The sequence below is a fragment of the Polyodon spathula genome, chromosome 5, assembly GCF_017654505.1.
Source record: "Polyodon spathula isolate WHYD16114869_AA chromosome 5, ASM1765450v1, whole genome shotgun sequence".
Lineage (NCBI taxonomy): Eukaryota > Metazoa > Chordata > Actinopteri > Acipenseriformes > Polyodontidae > Polyodon > Polyodon spathula.
In genome coordinates this window covers 33,185,183-33,200,404 of record NC_054538.1, presented here as the reverse complement: position 1 = coordinate 33,200,404, position 15,222 = coordinate 33,185,183, and the positions used below count along the sequence as shown (strand labels likewise).

General features: G+C 37.5%; 1 protein-coding gene across 1 annotated transcript; it reads left to right on the top strand.

Moving 5' to 3' along the window:
* Nucleotides 1-4,572: 4,572 nt before the first annotated feature.
* On the top strand, nucleotides 4,573-14,815 carry LOC121315863 (2-aminomuconic semialdehyde dehydrogenase-like). The gene is made up of 7 exons (XM_041250396.1): nucleotides 4,573-4,874; nucleotides 5,987-6,134; nucleotides 7,053-7,208; nucleotides 7,670-7,819; nucleotides 8,479-8,735; nucleotides 9,988-10,149; nucleotides 11,056-14,815. Exons 1-7 carry the CDS (start codon nucleotides 4,728-4,730, stop codon nucleotides 11,506-11,508), a joined length of 1,473 nt encoding a protein of 490 aa, XP_041106330.1. The 5' UTR covers nucleotides 4,573-4,727; the 3' UTR covers nucleotides 11,509-14,815.
* Nucleotides 14,816-15,222: the final 407 nt, after the last annotated feature.

Sequence of the window (15,222 nt, the reverse complement as noted above, 5' to 3'; positions counted from 1 at the left end):
ATATATATATATATATATATATATATATATATATATATATATATATATATATATATATATATAATGTGTGTGTGTATGTAAAAGATGTTCACAAACTTTCACCAATTGTTTCAATAGGGGTAATGGGGAAAGCACACCTCCTCCCCTCAGCTATGTAACACATAAAAGAGAAGATTGTAATGGAACACTACTAAAAATCAGAGCACCAGAACTACAGTTTGCTCTTGGGGGGGGGGGGGGGGGGGGGGGGGTAATGTATCAAAGAGTCATCTGTTGTAACAGGAAGATTTTGCAATGAGCTGGTGTATTTAGGCCTGTTATCTGAAGTACAAAAACATAGATCAGTCTGGGTCCAGAATAGCCGTTTGATAATTGAATTCTCATGGTTTCAATTCTGTAACTAGAAAATATCCAGTACCTGAAGTTTACACCCGGAGGCAGCAAAAAGTTGTGCATAACATGCTGGATAAGATTCTGAATACCTCTTATGTTTTTTTTTTGTTTGCATAGATCAGTTGAAGAAAGACAAAGGAATACAAGATTTCACAAGAGTTACGATTTCTCAATTCCACAACTTTGCGATATCAATTATAAGGTTTACTAAAGGAGTTTTTAACCCTGGCTGTCAAATTCTAACCCAAATAAGTTAAATAAAAAGGGGTCTGTATGTTAAAACAAACAAAAAAAAAACACAAGGGGAAATTCAGCAAGCACATCATCTTACCTCAGCTCACCTCACCGTGTGCTAACACAGCATTTATGAACATGAATCTGCCACGACATTCTCAACCACCTGGAACCTGTTTCTCACTGCCAGAACATCCCACCTGGCTGTACACACATCAATCGGCATTCCATTTTTAAAGCAGCTTTGTTGAAGAAGTACCACTGTTCATAAACTTGTTGTGCAGGCTGATATTGAGACACGAACAAATAAACACTCACCTTCTTTCAGTTTGTTTATTTGTCCAGGTAGTGCTCTATGTGTGTACAGTATATGCAGTTTGACAAACATCTTCAGGGGATGCATTATCCCGGTAATGGAGATGTATTGGAAGCTTTCTTAGGTACGTACCACATAAATCACATTAGGGTTGTACATTGATCTAGCGATTATGGTCAAACTTGCTAAAGGCATTCTTTAGCACAATTTATTGAGTTAATATGAATCTGGCGGTAGTTGGAAGCTCTCCTGTCTTAGTGTCACACATTTATACATATTTTTTAGGAAACAGCCTTTCCAATTGAGATGATACTTGCCAAGGCCATTACAGGAGTTGCCCTGTTTGTGTACCTGTTGTCTGTATTTCATGCTTACAATTTACATTCCATTTTAGACAAGCACTTATCCAATTGTGATGAAACTTGGTAAGGACATTCTTTAGAACACGTTTTTGAGAAGATCAGATTGCGGGTTGATATGGAGTTTTCTTCTATGTGTTGCACCAATATGTAACATGTGCGTACTGTGGATGTCGATCCTGGGGATTTACTTTTTCATGATGATGGGTCTAGTTTTATATTTACTGTTGTAGCAGGCGCTGTATTTTAAATGTATTCCATTCAGCTTATCTCGCAACCAACTTAAGATATTGGGACTTTGCTGTATTTGAATTTGTTAGGGAGGAAACCAGTATAGAAGGTGAAAGAGTTTCAAGCACCTGCAGTGTGTGGTTTCCAGGCAGTTACTATAGCACTTTTGGAAGACTCGTTGTCATTTATCAATACGGTATAACTTTCTCTGTCTTCTGTTAAGCAAAAACGGTACTGAAAGTTACTAAATAAAAATATCAAATTATTATTCATTTGCATATGATGACGTTCTGAAACAAACAAAATAAAAGCAGTAAGACTGTGCTGCTGTAGTTTAGGGTAACGAAAGTATTTAGTGATTGTCTGCAGAAATCTGAATCCATTCACTGCCACAAAAAATTGTTTGAATTATGTTTTTTAAAAAAAGAAAATGAGGACTGTTTATTAAAAATGTGTAAAAAGCTAGCTATTCTTGTTGTCTCTTTTTACTTTGTTATGCTACCATCTTGTGGCATTTAAGTGTAAGACATTTATTAGTGCTCGTGCTAGGTGCTAGTCATGCAAAAAGACACCTGGACTTATACTTGGGTACGCACTGGTTTTGAGAATATTTGCAGTATAAGCACCATGATTGAAAAGAAGTGTACATTCAAGGCACGGGGCAGATATGTGAATGCATTCCTATACATCAACATGGTTGTGACAGTAACATTGATTAAGGAACACATTTAAACCTTGGATTTCTAATACATTTTCACTTTCTCTTCAACTCATCTCGTGTATAACCACAGCCCCATTACTTAAGTGCATAGATTAACAATTTTGGAGGCTTTTAGGGCTCAGAGTAGACCCAGCTTGTTCACATAAATCCCCAAAGCTCTATTTGGGGGATGGATGATGTACACATATTTAAAAGCAGTGAATTCTTGATATTCTTGGCTTTACCACAAAGCATTACCATGTCAGTAATTATAGTTCTATACATTTACTGCTGTTAATCATGCTAAAAGTGGGCCCACTATCTTCCCAGCTTGTGCTGTACAAGGTTTCAGTGTGTAAAAGCAAAGACTTGCAAACATTTGTTTTTATATATCAGGTGTCTATATTAAATATCAGTTTAACCAACCTCTAGCACCTGAATGTGTTTATGAGAGCAGAGGAAATAGAACAGTATGCTGTAGGTGGGAAAAAACCCACAAAACTTTTTAACTTTAGTGAGCATAATCTAGTACAGAACAATGTTCCTGATTTCCCATGATTTCCAAGTTATGGACTGTGGGACTGTTAAATACTACATGAGAAGTTAGGGATATTTAACTGTCTTTCAAAATGCAATGGTTATAAAATCGTTACAGGGGCAGAAAATAACTGTAGATCAGTGGTGTTAATAGTATGCTCATGAAAAGCATACAGTTCCTTTAAGACAGGATGAGTAAATTCATTTTAAAAAGATTGTAAATCTATCATCAGTTGTAAAGATGGGATGATAAGCTCTTCTTTGAACAAAAAACCCCACTTGTGTCTTGAGTAATAATGACAGGTCCCAAATGACTGGTCCTTAAGGGGTTAAACTGAAAGTAGACAGCTGTTGGGTAGAGGAACCAAGATTGTTTTTGTTAAAATCGTTAAACAACATGTGGTTTTGTTAACTCTCGTTCAAGAAATGTTGAGACTGCAAGTAATTTTGTAGTGTCTTTTACAGCAACTCATCACACCTGATTTTAGTATAGAAAAGTGGGTGGAGCCTTATTAAGCATGAGAAGTGTTCCTTTCGGAGAAGTGTGGCAACTCAGTGCTGCATGCATTTATCAGGGATCAATGATACTGTAAGCTTTCCTTCATTGCCTTTTGAGTATTCCTTTTTAGCCAGTCATGGAAGGGACCATCCTGTCTAGGAGTGAGGGATCTGTTCCGTCTCCATGCCCATAAGGGTGGGCAGGGCCAATTGTGTTGAGTATCAGGACCTAACTTGGGAGACCAAATACATTTAATTTGATACCTAAAGTGGAAAATAAACAGGGCTAAAAGGGTAGTGCTTTTGCACCACAGCTTCAAAATCTGCACAGCACTTTGTCACTGCTGAATCAAATAATTTCTGACAATATACAATTAATCACCATTTGTGAAGAAAAGGGGTTGTTGTAGTTTTATGTAAAGTAACCTGCAAAACATGTACTATTGTTTTGTATACCAAAGATAGTTGCATCTTTAAGAATCTGCAAAGGTTATACATACTGATACCAATAAAATCAGAAAGAAGAAATTAAATAAGTAGAATAGTTTGTTTGCATGTGGTTTTCAAAACACATAGAAGCATTTTGCTTGTATAAAAGACCTTCCACAAATTGCATTTGTAGCAGCTGAACAACAAAAGAGGAGGTGGGGTGAGGTGGGGGCAGATTTATGGACCTGTGGTTACAATGATGGAAATTGTATCATTCACCAGCACTATTGTGCATGGTAGTCTGAGCATATCGTTTGTTAGTTGTTTGAGAAGACTTGGTCCTAGTTGATGAGCTGGTTAAGCTGAGTCAAGAAAAATATGTCCATTAATGTTTTACTAAACATTGCCAAAGTTTTCTACTCACTAACTGCTGGATGGCTGTCCAGCATGAGGCCATTACATATTTGTTCAAATGCCTTTCTCTTAGATGCTCACACCAGCAGTTTCTGGAATTTCCAACAGGTTACACAGATAGGTGGGACATAGAGCCTGGTTTCCACAACTTAAGTGGACTATGAGTAAATGTACTCAGTTTTATCAATTTCAAAGTAAGACATATGCTTTTCTTTTGCATTTCAAAGAAGTTACCTACATTCATGTAATATATAATGACCTGTGTACAACCTAAATTCACATGAAAATCCTCATATCTGTCCTTTAGCCTATTTAGAAAAATGGGCAAAAGTCATTGTTTTCACAGACTGTTAGCGTGTTGAATTCCCCTCCCCTTCTGTGGCACGATTGGTTTGTAGAACTGACAAAGCCACGTACAACGACGATTGGCCAAGGTTTCCACTCCCATCCAAGTAAGAATCTATGGAATTGAGGGGAGGGGGCGAGTGGGTAGCAGCAAGCATCGAAGGCAGATCAATAGTACCAGCGCATCAGAAGGCAGATAATATATTGTGATGTGCTACGTATTTCTACTAGTAGATAAATAGAAGAAAAAAAATAAAATAAAACAACAATCATGCCCAAGATGGCAGATCAGAGGACACACTTAATGCTGGAAAACTACATTGGAGGCAAATTTTTGCCTTGCACAAAATATATAGATGCATACGACCCATCAGTTGGTGAGGTGTACTGCAAAGTCCCTGACAGTGACAAAGAGGAGGTGAGATCAGAATGCATGTTATTTTAATATTGAAATTACTGTACTGCATGACATGACAAGCATTATACTTTAGTTAGAGATTGTAATTGTTATCACGTTTCATGTCACGTTTCTACTGCAGGATTCGTAGTAGAGAACGCACTAGTCTGTAGATGAAGACAAGTACACTGTCTGATCTGAGATCTTTTATCTCGTGATCTCGACATATCGAGTTACTGTCAGAAATGTGGTTGCCTTCTGCACACAAAATGTATGCATTAGGTATCCTTAAAAACGTAGTTTTTTTTGTTGTTTTTTTTTTTTTTTTTTTTTTTTTTTTAATAACTAAGTAAACAATATGCTAGAAAAGGCATATACAATTTTGATGGTAACGCTTACATTAGTACGTTTTTTTCTTTAATAAGCCTGTTATGAATGTCTTTAAAAACACCAAAAAGTCTGGAATTGTGCTGATTTATATAATCTCAAATTTGAATTCGCCCTTTGAAATCTTTTTGAAAAATATTCAGTAATTATTCGAATCATGATATTAAACTATAAATAATATTTTTGATTTAGGTACATACGTATGCTAGTCATTGAAAAATATTGTTTAGCAGATTCACAGGCAACCTTTGGTACTGTGCACTGAATGTAGGTAATATTACAACAGCTTCAATGTTAATCATTTATTTGTACCTTCACCAAACTAAACATAACAAAATCCCAAAAGATGGTTATGCAAGACTCTCAACTACATCCAATCCAAGTGCACTTCTGAGAAACAGTGTGACCAGGTGTTCTACTGAAAAATCAAATTTGGCAGTATTGAGGGTTTGGTACCTGGGAAGCACAGATATAACTTTCTTTCCCTTGGTGACCAAATTTAATGAAGATTGAGGCTGGCCTGTATTGTGTATTAAGGTGGTCAAAAGTGACGACCTTTCCCTGATCCTTTCCTGGACAGACATACAGTATTTCATGCTAATGTTGTGACTGATCAGTATGTGACACGCATTTGCCAGCTCAACAGTGATCCAATACTTATATTTCTATACTTTTTAGTTGTTTTTTTTTTGTTTTGTTTTTAGCTGTGTTCTCCAACATTCATAAACCAACTCATTTTCTCAAAGGTTGACACAGCAGTGGAGGCAGCCAAGGAGGCTTTTCCTGCATGGTCCTCCAAGAGTCCCCAGGAGAGGTCTCAGGTGCTGAATAAACTTGCTGATCTCATCGACGCCCACCTGGAAGAGTTTGCACAAGCAGAGTCTAAAGACCAAGGTCAGAAGGCTAGATTAAGCACCAGCGTACCAGGGGCACCGCAGGACTATATTCCAAATTGTAAATTAAGAGTGAGGCATTCGACAAGAGATACTTATCAGATCTCATTCTGCATTAATTTTAAAGTGCTGTCAGTATCAGTATCAATGCAAATAGGGAAACCACTTACATACTGTAATAATGTATGTTAAATGGAGGTTATTTGTGTTGTATGTACAGTACTGTATTTATAACAGTATAAGTTAACACATGCATTTTTTAAGACACAATGTAGAACCTGACTCAATAATATTTAGTGGTCAGGGGTGTTTTACTATGAAGTATTAGAGCAGTTACTGATCTCAGGCTTGGGGGGGGGGGGGGGGGGGGGGGGGGTGTCAGGTTATTCAGCATATCCACAAACCTCTACTAACATCATCTACTTTGCAATAGGAATGTTGTTTTTATTTGATCCAATTAAAAGGTACTTCCTGGTGCATACCCAGTGTCCGTGACGTGTGCTTTTCTGTAGCCAATCATATTCGTTTTTACATCACTGTAAAAAGCAGAAGCATACACAGGTGGCAGCTGTAGCTATGGAAATTGAACCTGTTTTAAAATAAAAAAAAAACCTCTAAGCATGTCAGTAAGATGCAAGATTACGTTGTTTGCTTATTTAAAGTGTTGAGCTCCAGTTCTCCTGATGAAACAGGCTGTGCTGTAACGCTGTTGCAGTCTGCTTCTTAGGCAGGGTGTAGTGTATGTCTCAAACATATAATTCACTGTTTGGTATGTGACTCCCAACTGTCCGTTGTGGTATATTATCTACTGATTGACCTGTCTTAATTGTATCTTTGTGTGTGTATAGGAAATGTAAGAGAGACAATTCTTGCATTAGGAGATGTAACTGAACATGCTTTTCTTTTTTTTAAATTACAGGGAAAACACTTACTTTTGCCCGAACAGTAGATATTCCCCGATCTGCTTATAACTTCAGATTCTTTGCAACCTCTATCCTCCACCATACAAACGAATGCACTCAGATGGACCACATGGGCTGTATGCACTATACAGTGCGCACTCCAGTGGGAGTAGGTAAGACTACAATTCAACAAAAAATGTATTTTGTAGACCCGTCGCTACTGTGACTGCTACTATAACATTGTGACCTAAGACTGCAGCAATGCATTTTAATCCATGTAATATAAACCAGACCACACACTTTAAGGTAGCGTCTTAAAAGTTGGTGCGCAGCTGTATTCTATTGTTACCTCAGTAAAATTCAATTTTACTATACTCTCCTGGAGATGCTTTTCTTTTCTCAACCCATTGGAACAAGCTGGGCTTGGAGCTTTTGCGGAATTATGTTTTATTAATTTATATTGAAGAGTTTTATTACTGCATAGTGATTACCTTTTTTTATATTTATGGTTGTAACTTATTCTTATAATGTCAAAATATATTATTTATTATAATAATAATTACAGAAGATACATGTTTTGTATTGTAAATGAATGAGTAAGTTTGTATGCTTTTTTTTTCCCCCATCATGGCAGCTGGTCTCATCAGCCCCTGGAATTTGCCCTTGTATTTGCTGACATGGAAGATCGCCCCAGCTATCGCAATGGGTAACACTGTGGTGGCCAAGCCTAGCGAGATGACCTCAGTCACTGCCTGGATGATGTGCAAGCTTTTAGATGAAGCAGGTTGTTTCTTGTAACATTTTAACACAGCAGCTGCCAGTGGGATATATGCAGGGTTGTGCTTTGCCAAATCATTCCTTTCAGAGCTATGAAATTCAGTCTACCCATCAGTAACCATATGATGGCTTCAACTACCTTTTCGGTCAATCACAACACAGGTCGCTGTAGCTGACGTCTCTGTGTTGTTGTATTATCAGTTTTCAGAGATCTGTATGGTGGGCGGTTAGCAAATTGTGTTTTCTATAAATAGTTGAAAATGCTGGAAAAAAGTTGTCTTTAAAATCTTTGACTTCTTTAGTTTGTCTGAAAAAGCTGACACATTTTAAGCTCATAGCAAATACAGGAATCTCTTGTTTTCTATACAGCAGAATAATCATGCAGGCTTATGTGCTTGTTCTTTATTCATGCTTTTGCAGCAGCATGTTAGAAAAAGTATTACTGCATATTATTATGTTGTATGCAATGTTGTATGATTGAATGCATGAAACACGACTAAATACAGATGACCTAGAAACCTTGTTAACCTAATTTATTATAGAAGAGGTTTCCCTATTTACATACTTCAGATCACTAAGCAGTAATGCAGAATGATAACTGTTGGTGTTACTGATATGTCTGTAATGGCAGTTTCTGATTGCCTAAATGAGGATTGGCTTCCGCAGGGGTCCCACCAGGGGTGGTGAACATCGTGTTTGGGACGGGCCCCAAGGCCGGAGAGGCCCTCGTTTCTCACCCCGACGTTCCCTTGATCTCCTTCACCGGGAGCACAGCCACTGCACAGCGCATCACCCAGCAGAGCTCCCCCTACTGCAAGAGGCTTTCTCTGGAGCTTGGGGGCAAGAACCCGGCTATTATCTTCGATGACGCCAACCTGGATGAGTGCATCCCCACTACTGTCAGGTCCAGCTTCTCTAACCAGGTAGACGGGTATTTTTGTTGACCTGTTTTCTGGCCAGATAGCTTTTATCTGCTGCTGACTGGTGTTTATTATCTGACTTGAATTTTCCTTCAATATCCTTGATAAAAGAAAGTAAGTTTATCCACAAGGTGGCTTGTGATCTACTAAAACAATTCAAAGAAACCTGGAACATTTTCTTTAAAAATACACACAAGGTACAAAAAGAAACACACGCAAATACAGGGGCATTGACAAGCATGGTACAAGATGCACATGAAGGAGAAGCTTGCCCTGTATCTACTGTCATAGCCAAACAAACAGCCATCCCGAAATCTCCAGTCAGATAGCTCAGGCATATACTGTAATGCAGATGGAATGGAGTAGCATTACTCCTGGTTGGATTTTATTGTGTGAGGGCTTTTATTAATATCACCAGAGTAGACTTTCCTGTTGCACTGTAGTCAGGAAGGCAGTTTTGTGGTTTTTTGAATTTTCTAAATCCCAGCTCATTTAAAGCTGCACTTTATTTTTGTTTATTTATAATAAAACAGTTATTTTTTTGAACTGCAGTTCTGAGTTACACATGTAATAAATCTAATGAATGCAAGCCATCCTTTAATTGTTTTCATGTAGACGGTTCTACAATACCTTTAAAAAATGTACAGGTTTAAGCATCCCCCGAATACACAACTGAGTCACACCTCATTCAATTCAAATGTACCCTTTTGAGACAAATATGGAAAATATATATATAGGATATATATTATATATATATATATATATTATATTATATATCTATATATATATATATATATATATATTATACCTAGGTATTTGTGGACACCTGTAACATTGAAAAATCTATGTTTCATCAACAGAAGACTTTTTTTTTTTTTTAAAAATAGATGGCTAATGTTAGTAGTTACTGGATGATCGTTCAACAGAAATAGGTCAGGGCTGTAATAGTTCAAATGACCATAAGAGGGAGCTCTTAGCACACTGAATAGATATGTATACAGCGCTTCAACACGAATGCTGTCTGCTGATGCTCATTTTTCTGGATTGCTTACTCAACCTTTTTTGGGTGTAAGGTTGACAGATTTTGTAAATTAAATATCATCTGATAGTTCATAAAGTTTTGGTGCAAATACAAAAATCTGATTGGGGGGTATGAGCACAACCAAATTTGCTGTGAAATCCTTTGGATTGGTTTGGAGTTTGTGTATTATTCTTCAGTATAGATTCCATTAATCACATGTTACTTGACTGACAGGGGGAGATCTGTCTATGCACCAGCAGGATCTTTGTACAGAAGAGTATCTTCAATGAGTTCTTGCAGAGGTTTGTAGAAGCTGCCCAGAAGTGGAAAACTGGAGTTCCCTCGGATACCACAGCCAACATGGGAGCACTTATTAGCAAGGAGCACCTAGAAAAGGTATTGTGTATATACAGGGCTGGCATAGTCCACACTGGCACAGAACAAGCTGTGAGGTTTTCTTCAGGGTTTGTATATACTGCATATAGAACTGGCACAACAGGCATCTTTCTGCACATAAGTAAAGCATAAACTCACTGCGTAACAGAGTAGGGGCTCTGTGCACAAAGCTTTTTTTCTGTTTGATATCCAAAACGAACGGTACAGAGTCCACCTAGAGGTCTGGTTTGCTAGCTAAACCTAAATGTGAACAACTACTGGAATCGGTCCCACTGCACATAGGAAATGAACTATACAAGGTAACCGGACTCAGAAGTAAACATTTCACGTGTAGTTTAGTTCATATTCTGAGGAAACAAGAAAACGTCTCGGGCTACATTAGGGATTGTCCCAGTTTTCAGCCTTCATTTTTTGTCCCAGTTGGAAACAGTACAATTAAGTTAAATCTTCCCGGTTTTGAGATTGTATTTTTTTTTTTTAAGTACAAAATTGTATCGGTGTGCTTGGCAAGTTAATAATAGAGTAATTAAGTTGTGTTAGGGCCATTCAAAAATACAATAAACAATCTTACGTATTATGGCTGATCTGAACTTCCAAGTATCTCATTAAAGGGCAAAAATTAACCACTTTCTCTTCATTTTGAGGGGTTGATATCACAAATATAGACACCTTTTGTAGTGTAATATGGTGAATTAATATACTTCTAATTTTAAATTTGCTAGCTCCACTGATTGGCAAATGATTTCCACTGAATAGATGTTGAAATTGCCATGTTCCATCACTGAGCTGCTGTAAAGAGGTTTCTGGGCAAACATGCATTTAATGGAGTACCCTCTGCAATGCGCTCATGACCACCCTGAATATGCAAAGCTATTATCTCAATCTCACTCAATTATATTTCCCCAGGTAAAGGGTTATGTGACGATAGCTCAGACAGAGGGAGGCAAAGTGCTGTGTGGTGAAGGAGTGAATTCCCTGGACCTCCCAGCCAAGAACCAAACCGGCTACTTCATGCTGCCCACGGTGATCACGGGGGTGGCTGATGAGTCGCGCTGCATGCAGGAAGAGATCTTTGGCCCTGTGACTTGTGTGGTCCCATTCGAGAACGAGGAGGAGGTCATCCAGAGGGCCAATAACGTCAAGTATGGTCTGGCAGCCACAGTGTGGTCGAGAGACGTCGGCCGAGTCCACCGCATGGCCAAAAAACTGCAGGCTGGGATGGTGTGTACCAACTGCTGGCTAGTCCGAGACCTCAATCTGCCGTTCGGTGGCATGAAGTTTTCTGGGGTGGGCCGGGAAGGAGGCAAGGATTCCTATGAGTTCTTTACTGAGGTCAAGACCATCACAATTAAACACTGATATTCATAATGAAGAAAACATGAATCCCCTGTAATTATGTTGATTTAGCTGGGTAGAGACCACAATGACTATGCAGTTTTTAAAGGCATGGTCAAGTGATGCTGGTTTTCTCCACTAGAAGAACATTGTATACTTGCCCATTATTCCTACACCCTAACTGGAAAGTTACTTTTGTTTACTTATTCTCTTGGCGGAGTGTACCAAGCAGGCGTAAGTGTCACGACGGCATAAGTGATGGCCGCAATTTATTTTGCAGAGTGCACCAAGCACACGTAAGACTTATTCAGGTCTTAACTGTACGCCTGCTAGGGAGTAGGTGTAAGGCTGGCATAGACAGGCGAATAACACAGAGGATAGCGGCAGACAGTTAAATTTAAAAGTAAATCAGCTTTGAATATTGTAAAATAACATTTAGTTTAGCAAAAGCCAAAGATGGGTGGAATAGTACATTGGTTTGCTGATTTAGAGCAGGGATTTTCAGCCTGGGGTACGCGTACCCCTGGGGGTACTTCTAAGGTTGATAGGGGGTACGCAGGACGACTCAGAAATGCACAAATAAAAGTAAAAGAAAATAATGATCTTTAATTTTTTAAACAGTATTATATGTCCTCTAATCCACGATGTTTACTTATTTAATCTTTGTTTAGCAGCTCAAAGTTAACCGCTAATGAAAAACAAACCAAAACACACAATATCAAGTCCACATTTTCCACAATGCATGTGCGATTTCGATTGCGTGGATTTCCACTCTGATATATAGGTGAAGCGATTGTGCCTGGAGAGTGCTCTGTATTGCTCGTGATCGTTGCGGTTTTCAACTTGTCGTATCAGTGAAGCAGTGTTTCTGCATTGTTTACAAGTATAAATGCTCAGGTAAACTTAAGTAGTCATCACAATAATGATACTTTAACGTTTTTTGTTTATTACCGCGGTTGCATGTTATTAACAGCAATATCGGCTGGTTGAATATGTGTTTTGGTGTTTTTTACATTTCTTACTTGCAATAAAAAAACAAAGGAAAACAAAAAGTCAGAATGTGCAAAGCGATAAAGTTATACAGAGTCCCTTTGGATCATTTTAGTTAGTAATTATAGTTTTATCTTGAGGTTAATGTTTTGGATATTGTAAACATTTTAAACGGCACACAATTATGCTTTGGTGGGAAGTATATAGAAACGTGACAAACATTCACAGTGCAGACTATTTTGTATTATTTGTATTGACTTTTCCTAGATTTTCCCAAGATTTCTAAATACTACCTTTTAATTCTTTGCATCCAAAGACATATAATGTAAGTTTTAAGAATGAAGCCTGCTGTTTGGTTTTCTGTCTCAGCAATGTGTCAGCCCCAGACTGTTGTGTCAAATTATACATTAAATAAACAGGAGAAAAAAAGAAATGTGTTAACCTGAGTGTAAATTATACTTTAACTGAAACCTCCCGACAGAAAGGGTACCGTTTAAAAAAAAAAAAAAAAAAAAAAGGTTTAAAACCCCTGATTTACAGACTGGGACAGACTTAATCCATTGGATATGTTTGATCTTGAGTTCTGTCAGCGCTATAGATTACTAAGACAAACCCTCCTTCATCTTATAGATTAAATATAGGATGACCTTCAATATATGAACCAAGGGAATGCGGTGGTCTTCTGACTCAATATTACCGTCGTGTTCATCTTAGAATTAAGAATTTACTTGTTCTCTTTATATAGTGACAGCAGTGTGCGTATTTTGTGATCTATAATTTTTTTTTCTTGACATTTTTTGCTTATAGAATGCGTAGGCCAACACGTGAAACTATGGCTGTTTCCCTTCTCAGCTGTGCCTGGGGTGATTTTGCTTTCGTGCACTTGGCGTGGAATTTACTTTAAGTCGGGCTTAAGTTGGAAGTAGTAACGATGGCATCATTTACACCTGCGTGGTGCACTCTGCCTCTGAGCTTTCCACTAGTTATAGTACAGTTTCACTGTACTGATGAGCCCCAAACACACGCATGAAAAAAACTAAAGGCTGATCCTTTACACACACACCACAGTATGGAAAACGAATGAAGAAAAGCATAGTGGTCAAACATTAAGTGTTTCTGTTTTTCATCACAAAAAGATTCAAGTGATTTTTGCATCATCAATGTGAGGATAAAAGTTAGAAAGTTAGACTAATAATCAAATTAGTCTCCCTCTCTCACGCTTAGTCTCACATTGATGACACAAAAAGGTCTTGTGACAGTAAACTGAGGCTTCCTGAATGATCTGTGGCAATGAAGCTTGCTAAGGTTTAACTTTTGATCCGAATCAGAAAACAATAACATGAATGATATGCAAGGATATATAGACTAAATCTCAAATCGGGTTAATATTACACTTTTCCCAAATTAAAGTCACAGCATGTCTGTATGGTTCAAATCTGTATGAAATACTCTTAAAACACAAATAAAGCATATTCAAAAGCCATAACATTTCTCATTCTATAAAATGTGTATTTTGGGTTTATTAAGTAAAACTAAGGGACCACTAAAAAAATAAATGCAAATTTAGGTTTGCTTTTACAATAGTATAGTGAAGTAAACTTTTAACAGCAGGGAGATACAGTGCAGGAAATGAAATCAGAATTATAATTACCATTCACTACAGATCCCATGATTCTCATTGGAAATACACTATGTTAACAGTATCAAAAAGATATATCTATGATTCACCCTTGAAACAGAATATTTATTACTTACCCAAAGTGAACTGAAAACTGGACACAAAGAAACAACAGTCCACAAATTCATAGTATACCATTTCCTAGTTTTTAACAAGGTGTGAATGTGATGAAACAGGTGAAGTGTTTATAACAGTCAAGAAAGACCAATTCAAACCAAGTCTTTACTTATAACAAATCACTGGCTTAGCACAAAAGAATTGAGTCAGTCATAAGTTTAAGGATCCATTAATAAGAACATTTAAAAAAAAAATGCAAAAATGAGAGAAAGCCAGTCAGCCCATCAGTGCTGCTCTGGTTCAAAACTTTGTCAAGTCAGTTCCCAGTGATTCAACATTAACTAGTAACCCATTCCATACCCTCAGCACTGTAAATGAGTGTCTCCTGTCCTCTGTCCTAATTCTACTACATCTCCAGCTGTCCTCTTACCTGTCCCTAAAATCTCTCCTGTGTGTTAAGCTTTGATTGGGTTTAACTTTGGTCAACTCCTTTTAAGATTACAAAATAAATAAAACACCTATAAGTGTGTCTCATTTGCACATGTAATTTTGCAGTTTTCCCCATTCTGTTCCAATTGTTGTACTGTGTATTTAACATAGTTTACCTTTGTTTGACGTGACAAAAGCTATGGGATTTTACTTTACCAAAACTATTTTTACAATGCTGAGCTCTGCTCACTATGCATTTTGTTATTAATAAATGTTGTATATTTTTTATAACATCCTTTAAAAGCACATTGTCAGAATTCACACATACTCTTTTCATTGATATATATGCTCTGAGCACACTCTTAAACTCAGGGAAGACGTTCAAGGAGGACATAAAGATGTTTCGGACTCCTGTAAGTGGATTGTTCGTGCACTGGGCTTGCAACGTATCCAGATGACTTTTTAATAATCGAGAAAAACTCACACTCATTTAATTTGAAGTTTTAACGAATCAGAGCAGTACAAGTGCTGTTTTCGGTTTATTAAATGCTTTAAATATTGGATTGGTTGGTTGCGCAGACCAC